The sequence below is a fragment of the Myiozetetes cayanensis genome, unplaced genomic scaffold (assembly GCF_022539395.1).
Source record: "Myiozetetes cayanensis isolate MyiCay16 unplaced genomic scaffold, myiCay2020 scf6-25, whole genome shotgun sequence".
Taxonomy (NCBI): domain Eukaryota; kingdom Metazoa; phylum Chordata; class Aves; order Passeriformes; family Tyrannidae; genus Myiozetetes; species Myiozetetes cayanensis.
The window spans coordinates 56466320-56480298 of record NW_026087853.1 but is presented as its reverse complement, the minus strand read 5'-3'; the positions used below and the strand labels follow the sequence as shown (position 1 = coordinate 56480298).

The window sequence follows — 13979 nt, the reverse complement described above, 5'->3', positions numbered from 1 at the left end:
TTTTTTTACATGAGATGTTGGCAATCAATAAAGTACACAGAAAAAAAAATAATATCTGTAGGTGTCAAGGAATTGAAAGTTAATGGAGATGAAATAAAAAATACAGAAATGATAATGTACTGAAAGTGAAGCATGACAGCAAACCCTTGGAAGTTTATGCTGCCATGAAAGAAATTCACTTTGAGAATCCCCCCTTTTTTTTTTTTTCTTGGAAAAGAAATGGGATGTGAGATAAGTCACTAATAAGCTAGGAACTTTGCACTTCATACATCTACCTGTGTGAAACACACTTGACTTCCATACAGGAATTTAAATGGGAAAAATACATCAGAAAGCTAAGTTTTAGAGGTTCTTTGTTTAATTGGCATTTTAAATTTTAGTTATTTCCTCTGTAGAATGGGTGCTGGGCTCTTCATTCGTTTTAGCTATGTGAGTAATACAGACTAAATCAATGGTAATATTTACAGTTATTGTGGATCTTGCTCACAGTAGCTTTTCTCCTTGGGGAGTCACAGAAAGCCAATGCAGTGCACCTACAGGGCCTGTCAATCCTGTAAGAAAATCTGAATCAAGGATGAAGTAAATTGGTGGAGTAGTATTGATGAACTTGTTCTGGTGTTCTCTATGCTTGACCTGATCAATAGGTTGCAGAAATTATTTTTGAGAGCAAGGGCAAATACTCGAAAACCAGAGATCGATGTTTTTGTGGGCACTCTTCCACTCTCACAAGGTCCCTTTGGCTTTGGAGCCCAAAGTTGTCATAAATTTGTAGTAGGTTTAACTCCTTAGGGCTGTCTTCTTCCTTGGGTTCCATTTTAGTCACTTCCTGGCTAAATAATACAAGACTCTTTGTTTGCTAGTCCATAGCTTATGTAAAGTGAGGCAGTCTGCCTAGGTTTCTAACCAGCAGATGAGAGTGACTTGTTTGTTTGTTTGGGTCAGGTTTTTTGTGATTTTGGTTTTTATTATTTGTTTGTTTTGTTTTGTGGTTGTTTCCCCCCCCCTTCTCCTGTTTTCTGGCAAAACCATGGGAAAAATTCCTGCAGCCCTCCTGGCAATAAATATGTGTAAGGCCCATCACATGGTGATGAAAGTTGTTCTTTGAATACCTTAAATAAAATTCCCTGCAGTTTGTCAGCCTGTGGTTGAAAAACACTTCTAATCATTAAATCTAATAAAATACATAACGGTTATGTTTGTATTGTGCAGCAAGAATCAAACTAGCCTGTGAATGTGTGAGCCTGTCAGAGAGAATAACTGACTGCCTGAAATAATAACCAGTGAAATTCTCTATAACATCTCGTAGATGAAGCGTGTTTGAACTAATAATAGAATTTAGTTAATAAAAGAATCCTGCCTGGTTAGAAAACGCTGGATATCTTCCTCTGCAAGCATAAATCATATCAACCTTCTAATTCACATGCTGTGAGTTCCCTGTGTCTAAGAATGGGGACCTTTTTTTTATTATTATTATTGGGTTTAAGAATTGCTAGAATAAACAAGAAAATAGCTTTTCCCATCTCTTGGTGACTTAGGGTGGACTAAGAATCAACATTGTGGAAATGCCAGGGACAAACACATTCTGCTCTTCTTCCACTGAATAACTTTGGCTCATGAATACAGACATGACCTACGCTGCTGGAATTTGCTGTCTTGTGAAGCTAAATATCCAGCACTGCTGCTGGTCACCATGAAATCCTGGTGTGTGCTTCTACAGAAAAGAATGCCCCTAAGTTCCAAAGCTGTGTTTGGAATTAATGTGGGAGGGGAGAGGGGATGTTCAGTGTTGGAAAGTTAGGGGTGTTTTGCTGTAGGAAAGAAATTCGTGCTGGGATGCAGGAGTGGAATTTTGTATAATAAACTGGGAATTTTAAGCTATGGCACCTTTTGGGGGCTCTCTTTTAGGTGACTGAAGGACCCAGGTCCTTGAGGTTTCCAATATGAAGGATGATCACTCCCCTAAGGAGGACGTAGAAGGTAGAGACAGATTTCTATCAGAGAAAGGAAATTGGCTTTTGACTGAAATGAACCTGCCTGGTAATCCTGCATGGTTCCTGATTGTTCTTCTGAAATTATGCAAACAAGCAACTACCCAAAGATTATTCTATATCAGTCATGCCTAACTAATATCTTTATGTCTGTCTTATGAACCATTGTCTTTTGGTTTCTGGCTTTGAGAATATGGATGAAAGGCAAAGCTCTGAAGTGAAGGGAATTGCCCCAAGCACTACCCTGTGTTTGAGGGCAAATGTTTCTAAGCATATACTGCAATGATATATATGTTTTTAAGCTCTGTAATGATGGATTCTGCTCTGCCACAGTTTCAAGCTTGCAAAATACATATATGGAAGTCTCACTAACAGTTACTTTCTATGGCTTTTTACAAAGTGGCAAATACAAATACTTTCTGTAGATGTTTTAAGAAAATCAAGAAAATGTGTTCTTGGCAAAAATATTCCAGGAAATTATTTATGTAATGGGAAAGGGGTGGGTGGTAGAACAGGACACACATGGACAGAATGAATGGAAGAGGAGGAGGAGAGAATTGACAGGCAATTACATTGATGTTTGATGGAAATATATTTGTGTTAGCACAGACTGAAAGAGCTAAATTATGAGGGGGGGGGGGAACAAAACCTGCGTTCTACCCTGATAATCTAGTTACCCTAAAACATCTGCTGCTTGTTTAGATGATATTTACGATGGGATTTCTGTGCAGATGACTAGTACAGAGCTCTGCCTCTTCCAGGAAAGTAACACAGCAGTGTTATTCATCACCACCTGCTGCTTTGTGAGCAGCAAGACATACAGCTGGTACGTGGCTGAGGAGAATAAATGTCCAAAATAGAGAAGGGCTAAAGAAGATGGGGGAGGGGAAAAGCATAAATCCCATACACAGAATCACCTTCTGTCATCATTAACTTGTCAGTTGGATTTGGAAGGTAGGCTGCGAGGCTGTAAGGAAAATATAAGCCATGCCACCTTGTTCAAAATCAAGTTATGTTAATTCCTGCAATCTGCATTTCTATAAAGAGCTTAATAAGTTAAGGCAGAAAGTATCAAGGTTTTAATACATAATTTAACAGTGGATACATAGGGAGACCCCTGGGCTTCTACATAGATTGTCTGGTCTTTTTTGTTGTTTTGGTTTTTTTTTAAACTTTACTTCAGAATTTATCCCATTCTTCAGATCTTGTTTTGTCCCTTTGCCTGCTCCCCATAAATCCCCCACATCCCCCCTTATGTAGCTTCTGATCTTTGCAAGAGTTGACACCCTCTTGCTGCAAGAGAGAGTCTGTGAAAATTCTTCATGAGTCTGGTGTGTGATGTAATCCCACTGATTGTTTTGTTTGGGATTGGGTTCAGTAGGTGCTGTATGGCACCCTTTTCCCTGTGAAGGACATGTAGGTGTGCAGCAAATCAAGCACTTGTAAGATTTTGGGTATTGCTCAGGCCTGTCTGCTTCCAGCAGGGGCTGCAGGCTGAAGTGCAGTGAGAGTAGCTGAAGTCCAACAAGGTACTACTTTGTGTATGAAGCAAAGTAAGGCTAAAAAAACCCCCTCAATTCGTGGAAACCCGAGCAAAGTGGCTGGGTGATTTTACAAAGGACTTTCACACTGGATAAAAGCATGCAGGGACATCAAATTTAAATTACAAACATTGGTGTTATCAATAATGCTCATCTCTGTGTGACCTCATTTGAAAAGGGACTATGTAACTTGTCACTGTAGATGGGCTTCAAAGTTACAAATTGTCCAACCCCTCAGGAGACCAAAGAGCCATCCAAGTGAAGCTTATTGCGTCCTTACATTCACAAGAAAAATAGTTTGATGCAGAAAAGGTCACTTTTTATTGTAGTGGAGTTAAGTACTTCTCTGAAGTAGAATAGCATGATAGCTGGGTTGGGCTGCTTTGTCTTTAAGACATTGTAATTACCCTAAGTGGGAGAATATTTCAATCTATAAAAGGAAAAAAAATGGAATGAGTACACTAGTTCTGTGTCCTGTTACATGTAAAAGCCACCTAAGCAATCTAATATTTCTTTGCCTCAGAGCATTTGCACAATCAGGCTCAGTGGAGCCTGCTGAAGTCGTAGCTCTGAAGGTTTGTCCGAGGTTTCTGAGAAGTAATGATGTAGTATCGAATACTGAAGATAATCTGTAACTTGAAAAATACAAAGTATATAAATACATAGTTTATTTACATAATAATACTGTGTTCAGCATTATTAGTGACTCAGAAGGAGGTTCAGGTTCCTTGTGTTGAAGGTAGTTCCTGGTGTGGAAGGGGATGCAAACAGGGAGAAGTCCATGATGGCTTTGAAGAGTTTAAAGGTCAGCACACTGATATTTGGAGGGCAGCAAGCAACAGAACAAAAGCTAACTGCCCTGGATTCCGTGTGTTATGGCTCTCAATCATGTAGATGTTATAAAATTAACTTGTTGGTGGGCTTCACCTTGTCTCTTACAGTGCTATATATAGGATTGTGTAATTAGAAATTTGGGTGACAGGCAGTTGTGAGAGAGCTGGGGGTGGTAGGGAAAAGCATATAATTATAAACATGCTTTGTGACCCCCAAACCCACCTCTTTCTGTTAAAAACTATGGCAGAATCAAGCCCAAATTAAATAAGAAAGTCATGGACCATCAAACATTAAAGGTCATCCAGCATAAAAGTGCAAAGGTCAAAGAAAATACAGAAAAGTTGGTTGGAGAGGGTTTCACTACTTAATGTTGTAATGTTTCCCAAGGGAAGGAGTGAACTGGAGAACACCAAGTATTAATTTGCACTTTGTGCACACATATTGATTTTTAGAGTTACCCATAACATTTAGGGAACTATCCAGGGTTAAGTATTGATTTTGAAAAAATATGCACTTTTGTAGGCTAGCTTTCACTAGCTAATGAAAAGTGATTAGCTGAAGGATTATATAAAAAAACTCTTCATAAACTAATATATAATTTAGAAGATTTCACAGGGTAGCCAGGGTGAAGATTCTAAATGCCATGGTTTGACCTAAATTAATAACAAATCTGAGTAGAAATGCTGAAAAAATGTGCTAAGGGAGTTAATCTTTCTGTCATGATTGTTCTGTTGTGGGTGAAAATCACCAGCCAAGAAGGTCTCTGTACAGCATGAATTACATGCTGATAATTCTTTTATACTTCAGAAATGGTAAACAAGCCCTTTCATCACTTCCTATCCCTTTATTGAGTGATATTAAATAGTAATATATTGCTGCATACTTTGATTTGCATGACTTTGATAATATTGTCACAATAATTGGAGAAAATAGAAACTGGTGACAATTGAACTATGAATTTGATAATTGAAAGGGAACACCAAAACTATACTGTTTGATTTTGAGGCTAATGTAACATAACACTTCAGCCTTACTCTCTAAGAATCTCAGCTATCTCCTTCCCTAAGTGCTGCTTTATTTAAAAAAAGACAAAACAAAGCACTAATTATGCCTTCACAGAAGTGTGTTAGGGTAGGTTTACAGACAATGTGATGATCTAATTAATTCTTTTTTTAAAAGGAATAACTTTTTTTAAATTATCAGTTATTATTGTGGGTTTTTTCCCCCCTTTTCCTTACTTTTTAATTCAGATGTCTTCATATAGGCCAGCCTTGCACTGGTATCTTGGCTACAGCAAAAATGAGCCTCATTTGGACTATGCCTTTTGAGTTACTAGTTTTTCAACAGCTTATTTCAAAATAAGAAACAATAGGCTGCCTTAAATTCGGAGTAATCTACTCTCTGAGAAAGGTGCAGAATGCAACTTCAGAAAGATGGAGCTGGAAATGTCAGAAGAGCTTGTTTTGTTTTGGTGTCTTTCTAGTGAAGGTGATGTTAGAAAGTAAATATAACGACAAATTCAGGTGAAAATATAGGAACAGGTGGTTCCAAATGCATGATTCCATAATCATATGAACACATAATAAAATTTATTATGTGTTACACACATATATTATGTTTTTAAAGTGTGCAGAAGTTGAAATCTGTCTTTAAGCAAATTTTAGGAAGCTCAGTGTCAGAGGGCTTAGCAAGTTAACACCTCTGAAGTTCTGCCTGAATGTGTTTGGCCCCTACTTTAAATAGAGGTGGATGAAATGGCTCAAGTGTCCTAAATGTATAGGACAGCACGATATATAAGTATTCACTATTCAATGTAGGGCAGAATGAAGACTCAGTTTTTCTAGTGAATTGCACTGTAAAGCTCTTTTTCTAGAGGGTTTTATTGGAATGTCAGTGTACTTAGAAGCCAAATCGTCCTGTCTCAAGCAGAGTTCAAATAAATCACTTTTCCCCAGAACCTTTTTGTGGTTAAAGAATGGGATTGGAAAGCTGCATAGTTATGTGTGTAGATGCCACGTCATATGCTGTGCTTTGATGCTGAACTTCTTTGTATGAGTGTTTTTTTGACCCAGTTCATTGTGACCCAAAAAAAAAAATATCATGTCCCTTCTCCAATCTCCCAGCCAGTGCATCTCCACAAGAATAGTTTCATAGATGTTAGATTCCCCCATGGCAAAAATCCCCATTTCTTGAAAGAATTGCATCAATGCAGCCAGCCATGAGGTGACTGAACAGAGGCTGGTTTGTACCTGGTGCTCTGACAGACAGACCATTGTTGATGCTGCTTATTTCTGTAGTTCAGCTTTCCAGCCATTAGGACTGCTGCATCTTCCTTTTATTTCTGCCAGTAGAAAACTAGATCAGAGAGGAAAGATGGGAATGGACAAAAGATCTGTAGAAATAAGTGTTACTGTGTTACTGCTCAGTGATTCACATGCGACCCTTTTGGATAGTTATTTCTCCTAAAATCTTGAAAGGACAGCTCATGAATGAGTGGAAACTCATATTTATGAATTAAAGCAACAAAACCAAAATGTTCCTGCAGAAGGAGAATGTGTTTATCTAGAAGAAAAAAAAAATAAACATGTATATATCTAGTTAGTTATCATAGGATTTAGGTTGCATTCATTTCAGCACAGGAATTCCAACTGGGCTTTGGAAAATATGTCTCAGCTCTACCTTTTTGGTATCTTAATAACTTTACTTCTGTAAGTTTTTGAAAAATAAGCATGCATGGGATAGTGTCTTTGAGTGGTTACTCAATGCCACTGTAAAACTGGGTTTGTTTCTCTTCCCGCTCCTTGAAACAGTAGGGAGAGATGAAAACAAGGAGTTAACGTCTGAAGTTTTCAGGTACACAGAACAAAAGTGTCCTGCTCACGGTTGTTTGCTCTGCTTGACTGACACTTTAATTTGTTCCTTACCATGCATTTGTGTGGCCTGTATGTTTTAGACTATTAATGAGACATGCACAAAATCAATATGCAAAATAAATGTAGTGACATGGTAGTCTGACATGAGTGCTTCAGAGTGTTTCTAAACTTGCGGGTTTTTTTAAAAAAATGCAATTGTTCCATTATAATGCAGAGATTGGCAACCTTTTTTTTAACTATGCAATTAAAACATTCGTGTGACAATCTCACTATTGATATAACGTTAGCAATTTTCCCTGAGTTCCCATTAAGTCTGTATTAATGATATTTTGATATGAGCTTGATAGTATGTCATATCTAATAAATTTTGAACTAGAGCTGCACTTCTGCTAGCTTTTCAAAAATCGGGTGTTTACTAGGGTATAACAGAAAATTGGTCGAAATACTAGGAAATTCTTATTATTTCATCCAGGAAATCCAATTATCACTAAAACTCCTACTTTATTAAGAGAGCATCACTGGTGTAAGAGCACATGACATGTTTTATTTGTAGTTCTGTAAAGAAACTGTGGAACATTCTCTTTTTCTCACAGTCTATTGTGGCAACCTCTACTGGGCCATAAGAATAATATGACACCTTGTATATTATGAAGCAACACAGTAAAGCAAACAAGTAGAGAGTGAAATAGAAAATATAAATAGCTAGAGCAGTTTTGGAATTACACAGGATAGGTGTGTTTATGTATCTTCTACACTCCTAGTCATTATATTACATGCTCTCTGACTCTCCATTTATACTTTTCAGAGGCTAGTTCTGATATTATTTCATATGAATTAAAAAATACTTATTACAATTACTTATGATGAACTCACTGACTGTAGCGTCTCTCTGTGATCTCCACACACCCCCAGCTCCCTGAGTGTCTCCAATTATTTCACACCACAGGTTCCCAACAAGTAAATGTTATTAAATTATATATGGATTGATAAAAAACATGTATAAGCACTTTGGGTATAAGAGCCTGAGTATTAGAGGTGATAACTCTGATATTTGGATTGTGACATTTATAAAGTTCAAGACTGAAGTATCCTGATGGCTTTGTTGTAATGATTCCCTTGGATCACACTCAATCTCATTATAGGTGCAGAAGACCAAATGCTTCACAACTGGTTTTAGTTGGATTTAATTTCTCTCTACATATGGTTGTTCACTCTTTGTTGTTGTTGGTCGGTTGGCTGGCTTGGTTTGGTTTTAAAACTGGTGGTCAATTACAATCCAAATATGCTGTGAGAGATCATCTGCCCTACATCTAAGCATAGGAATCAACCTCTTTTAAGTTAAGGGGAAGGGAAGGAAAGCAGTGAGCAGAGGTTTTAAATTACTATAAATGCTTTAAAAATAATTAAAAATAAAAAAAAAAGTTCAGATTTTAAAGTGTCTCAATTTCCAACTGAAAATTTTTAGATGCTTTGTTGAATTACAGCTAAAAGAATTGCTGCTAAATAAGCTATATTCTGATCGAGGACAATTCTTTAAAGACTTTTACTCTCAGACAACTGCCACTTGATTTGATGTACCAAAAATACCATTAGAAAAGTCCTCATGACCTCCAAACTGATTTTAATATTAAAAAAAAAAAAAATAAATGGAAGCAAGTCCTTAACGCAATTCTTAGCATACTCTGAGTTCTGTTGAACCCAGTACTCAGAATCAGTCGATCTGCTATGAAACCAATAAGAATGATTCCTTGCCTGTCCAGGGCTACTCAGATGTGACTGAAATTCTTCCCTTCTTTTATTAAAAAGAGTTATTAAAATATTATTGCCCAGCCTTTTCAGTTTTTAAACCAATTAGTCTCAGAACAGTTGAAACTGAGTAGTCTGCGAGGATTGTCAAGTAGCTCTTGATTCACAGAAGAAGTAAACTTCTCCATATCGACACAATATTAAATCAAACAAGAAATTATTTAATATTTATGCAATAAATGATTCTTTAATGGACCTGTATGTAGAGTGCCAAGCCACCTTAGTAGGTACCATTTTCTTCTCCTCTCTTTCCCGCATAAAAGCTTAAATGTAAATGTATGGATGAAGGGATTCAGCACTGCTGACTCTGTAGTCAACACAGGGAAGTCCAGAAATTCTTGGGTGAGGTGGTTTTCACTCTTCTGTTTCCTAAGATCCTAGAACTGCTTACCATGTACATACACAGTGATTGGATCAAATCTTGTTACCAGAATTACTGCAGCTGTAACATTCCATAAAATCTAGGCCTTCAGTGTGGAATGAAGGTGGTCCAGATATGTTAAATACTAAGTACATAATCATGCTAGTTTGGGTACTGGAAATAGAGGTGTTTTGTAGAATGAAATAAAACTTTTTCTAGCCACATACTCATTAAATTTCTCTGTGCTTTAACAGCAAATCTATGTGGGCTGCATGTATTTGCTAACAGTTCAAAGGACAATTTGAACTGGAAGTCTAACCTGATAAAAGCAGGGTTAACAATGAGGTTAAATTTACTTAAATTTACTTCTTTATTATTTTGGTGAACTTGATTTTGAACTGTCTGGTTCTCAGATTTTAAAGGGATTACCTTGAAAAATCTCTTCCAAAGATTAAGTGACCTTCAAAGGGACCTTTGTAGAAACTTAACTCTGGTTAAACTCTTAATTCCAGCATTGTAGTAGCCAGGATTTTTTTTTTTTCCTTTCTCAGTACTGAAGTTAGTCAGGTTATTAAGTTATTCTTCAGCAAACTGCATAACTCTTTTATTGGCCAAATACAAATGAAGATGATGTTTCAGTTGTTGTGAGCTAGTATTCCAACACTGTTTTGTTATGTGATATGGTATTTAAATTTACTGCTAGAAATTTGCCTTTTTAATATATCAAAAACTGAGACAGTGGCATATCAGACTTCCTCTTCCTTGAAAGTTGGATCAGAGAAAATTTCTGTTTGGGGGACAAGAATGAGAAGATGAAGAGATAAATGCCAGAGAAAAATGGGGAAAAGAGATGCCAAATCTATTTTCAAAGTTACAGTGAAATCTTTGTTTGAGGGGAGAGGAGAGAAACGTGCACAGGAGCTGAAACAGTGTCTCTTACAAACCACTTGTCCCTTCTGCTCCTGCTCATCCTCGTGCTGTTGACTCAGAAAACGCTGCTGGCATCACCGCTTCACAACAATTATCCTTAAGGAGACTATTGATGTCTGTGGTTTTCTGCTTCTTCCATTATTTAAGATGCTATTTATCATACAGTGTTTCAGAGATTGGATTATTACCTGGGAATTCAAGTGTGCCTGGGCTGGTCTTTTTAAGACATAGAAACTCAGTGTGTTGTACAGAGCATAAAATGTACTGAATTACTGCTGTAGTTATCTAAAATGGTACTTCAGTACAGCAAAAAATATATATATTTATGTGCATTTGTATGTGTATGCATGCACAGGAGTAAAAGTACACAGGAAAGCTGGCATTCTCTGCACTGCAGTGCCTCATAATGTACTCTGCTTCACAGAGCACTTGAAATTGGAATAGTTGAGTCTCCTACTCGTAGCTTTGCCTTGGTTGGAGGGGGTTTTCCCAAATAAAAACTTCAAAATTGCGTTGGCAAATTACTCTAAAATACAATACATTCTATTTCATCCAGTGGCTGTGCCCTTATTCTTCTGAAAGCCATTTATGCAAGGTCTTGGAATTTAGAATTTCAGCGTTCAACAGCAAGATATGCTAATGGTCCTCTCCGTTTAGTATATCTGTAGGAATCTCTCTAGCACATGCATTCAGAGTAACTGAATATAGTATATGCCATCATTTCATGATTCCTTCTTTCATTACCATCATTTCCAAATAATGAAAATAAAATTAGGACCCCTGCTACAGTAGTTACTGCAGAAACAGAGGCTTAAGTGGGTATCTTTCTGCTCTGGCAAGCATAAGCTCGTGCTGTGTTTTGCAAAGGGAGGCAGTTGATTCATTTCCCTTGCTAAAGTAGGAAATAATGTTCCTACACTAGGAGTGTATTCAGCTAAACTTGCAAGAACCTGTGTGACGAGTGTTTGAAATGCCTTGTAATAATACTTCCATTGTTTTCTTATTTATATTTTCTGTATAAGGTTTTTGTAAAATGACATTTATGACCAGCTTTTTGTGTCTAAGCTAGGAAGAGTTATTTATTTAGTAAGACTTTCCATTAATTGGAGCCAAGAAATGGAAAGCCTTCGATTACAAGAGTAAAAATACGGTATTTCCGAAGAGTTCTGCAGTCTAATATAATTTCTATGGAATATTTCTCTCCAGCGTCTTTGAAGTTGTTCTACATTAATATTTGATCTCTCTTTAAGTGTACACAGCACTAAATAAATTGACTGCAGTCTGTGTTTAAGGAAAACCTGCAAACTATTGTCTCCCATTTTTTTTTGATAGATATATTAATTGTTGGGATGCACATCACTCCTCTAAAAAAAAAAAAAAACAACTGAACCAACCAAAACCCAAAAAACCCTCCGACTCTTCACGACCAAGGTCACTTATCTGAATATGAGTGTGGAAAAGGATGACAATCTTTACAGGATGTTTGCATCGGAGCAGCAGTGCTGGTAAGCCTGAGAGCCTCCTAATTGTCCAGTCAGTTCTGGACAGGGTGGAGAAATGATGCAGAGAATGGCAATGTGATGTCTGGGTGATGCAGCACTGCCACAGCTGCAGGCTACCTGTACTGGAGTCACTCAGCTGGGAGATGTTCTCCCACACAAACTTGGTAAAACCCCTTGAGACGAAACCAAGACATAGCAGTAGGCCGCTGTATTCCACCCCCACTCCCCAAAAAGGAGGCAGAGCACTAATAGGACTAAAAAGATAATTCCTCAGACTGCAAAATTTCCCAAGTTTTCTTAAGATCATTCAGCATTGTCGGGCAGTAATTAACTGCCTCGATGCACCAGCACCTTCCCCTCCATTCCACCCTGTGTGTGTGCACATTAAAGGAAGATGAAACAAGTATTAGCTGCTGATACAACACTAGGAGGTGCCTGGTAGCCTGGGAAGGCTGGCTTTTTCTGGAAGAGAAAATGACAAGCTAACTGCTCTTTTTATGACCTTTTTACTATTCTATCATAAGTATCCATGGTAACATGGCTGTTCTTTCATGCTGGTATGTAGTACCAAAATAACAATAAATACTGATTTGAACTAATCTGAATGAATAGAACTTGCTGCCAGCTGTGCTGAAAAAAGATACTAGTGTTGGGACACAGGAAGAGGAGTCAGAAATACATTATTTTATTCTTTTTTTGGCTATGTATGTTGCCTTTTCTTTGTTTTCTTTCTTGTTTTCTTTTTCTTTTCTCCCCCATACCAGTTTGTTATTGAAGGATGTAACCAACAAGGTAATTTATTAATTCTACTTGTATGCCATAGGAATGTTTAATTAGGGGACAATGCTAATTTTAAAAGGTCTTCCATTCATTTCAAACAGTGAGTTTCTGTTTGCTTTGGTGGAATCCAAAATTACTCCTCAATAAATAGCTGAATGCAATGACCCACCAGCTTGAACTACGGAAATTTTTATTTTATGCTTGTGATGTATAGTGTAGTTTCTGGATGTGTTTCATATGACCAGACAAGCACAAGGGTGACCAAAACTCTTTCTTGTAATGACCACACTTCACTCACTTGCAGAAAAGTTTGTTTGATTGGGAGGTTTTTCGGTATTGCATGGCAAGGTGATTCTTGTTTAAATACTTTCATGTGGTTTGCCATCGGATGAACTTCACTTGTGTCAAGGTAGGGAACACCTGCACCCTGAAAGCATCTTTAACCAATGCAGTTTTAATCAACTGATGATTGACATCAGGTGAATACAAACACAGGAAGCAGGAAAGGGGTGTTTATTTTTTCTGAAGGTCTAAGTGGTTCTTTCAGGTGATGAAGGGCTTTTAGACATGACATTAACGTTTCAAAGTCCTATTTTGGAAGCTATTTCTGCTGTTGCCTTCAATTTGATACGAAGGCGAAGGAACACCTGATCGAAACAGCCGCTTTGTGTGTTCCTGCTTTGCAGAAACGACACCTGGGCTGGGCGTAGTGACAGGCTGCTCTGGGGCTTGACACCTACTTAGAGCAGCTGCCTTCCCCCGTATCGCCCGTCTCGTTTATATTCGCATCACACAAAGGCGCTAGCTAGCCGCAAAACACCGGCGGCGTTTCCGTTGCAGGTTTCTCTTTATTTATTTTATTATTTTTATATATTTTTTTCTTTTTTTTTTTTTTTTTCCTTTCCAGGAGGTTATTTCCCGGCCGCGTCCCGCGGTCCCCTCTGAGCGGAGGCCCCGGGTATCCCGTTCTAATCCCTGCCCGGCCGTCCTCCCCTCCCCATCCTCCCGGGGGGCGCGTCCTGGCGCATCCCGCGGGCCGCGCTGGAGCCGCCGCCGGGCGGGCTCTGGGCGGGCGGCGGCTCCTTCTGCCTCGTGATCCCCTTCCCGGCGCTCAAATCCCGCTCTGCTGGCGCTGGAGGAGGAGGAGGAGGCAGGAGACCCTCCCGCAGCGGGAAGGGTTGGCAGCTCCCCCGGCGAGGCGAAGTGCGGGAGGAGGAGACGGGGAAGGGAGAGCCGGTGGGAAAGACCAGTGCGAGGAACGGAACGAACCGGGGAGCGCCAGTATGAAATCCATCCCTGCCTGTTACCTGCTGCCTCTCTTCGCTGCGCTGGTCTTCGGCACTAGGTGAGTACCGAGAGCTATT

At 38.6% G+C, this 13979-nt stretch overlaps 1 protein-coding gene across 1 annotated transcript in view; it reads left to right on the top strand.

Annotated features, from left to right (window-relative positions):
* Nucleotides 1–13620: 13620 nt before the first annotated feature.
* LUZP2 (leucine zipper protein 2) overlaps nucleotides 13621–13979 on the top strand; it is a 113267-nt gene continuing 112908 nt past the window's right edge. Inside the window, exon 1 of the mRNA XM_050335896.1 lies at nucleotides 13621–13960. Within this exon, the coding sequence (XP_050191853.1) occupies nucleotides 13899–13960 (62 nt within the window). The 5' untranslated portion in view covers nucleotides 13621–13898. The remainder of the gene's footprint in view (nucleotides 13961–13979) is intronic.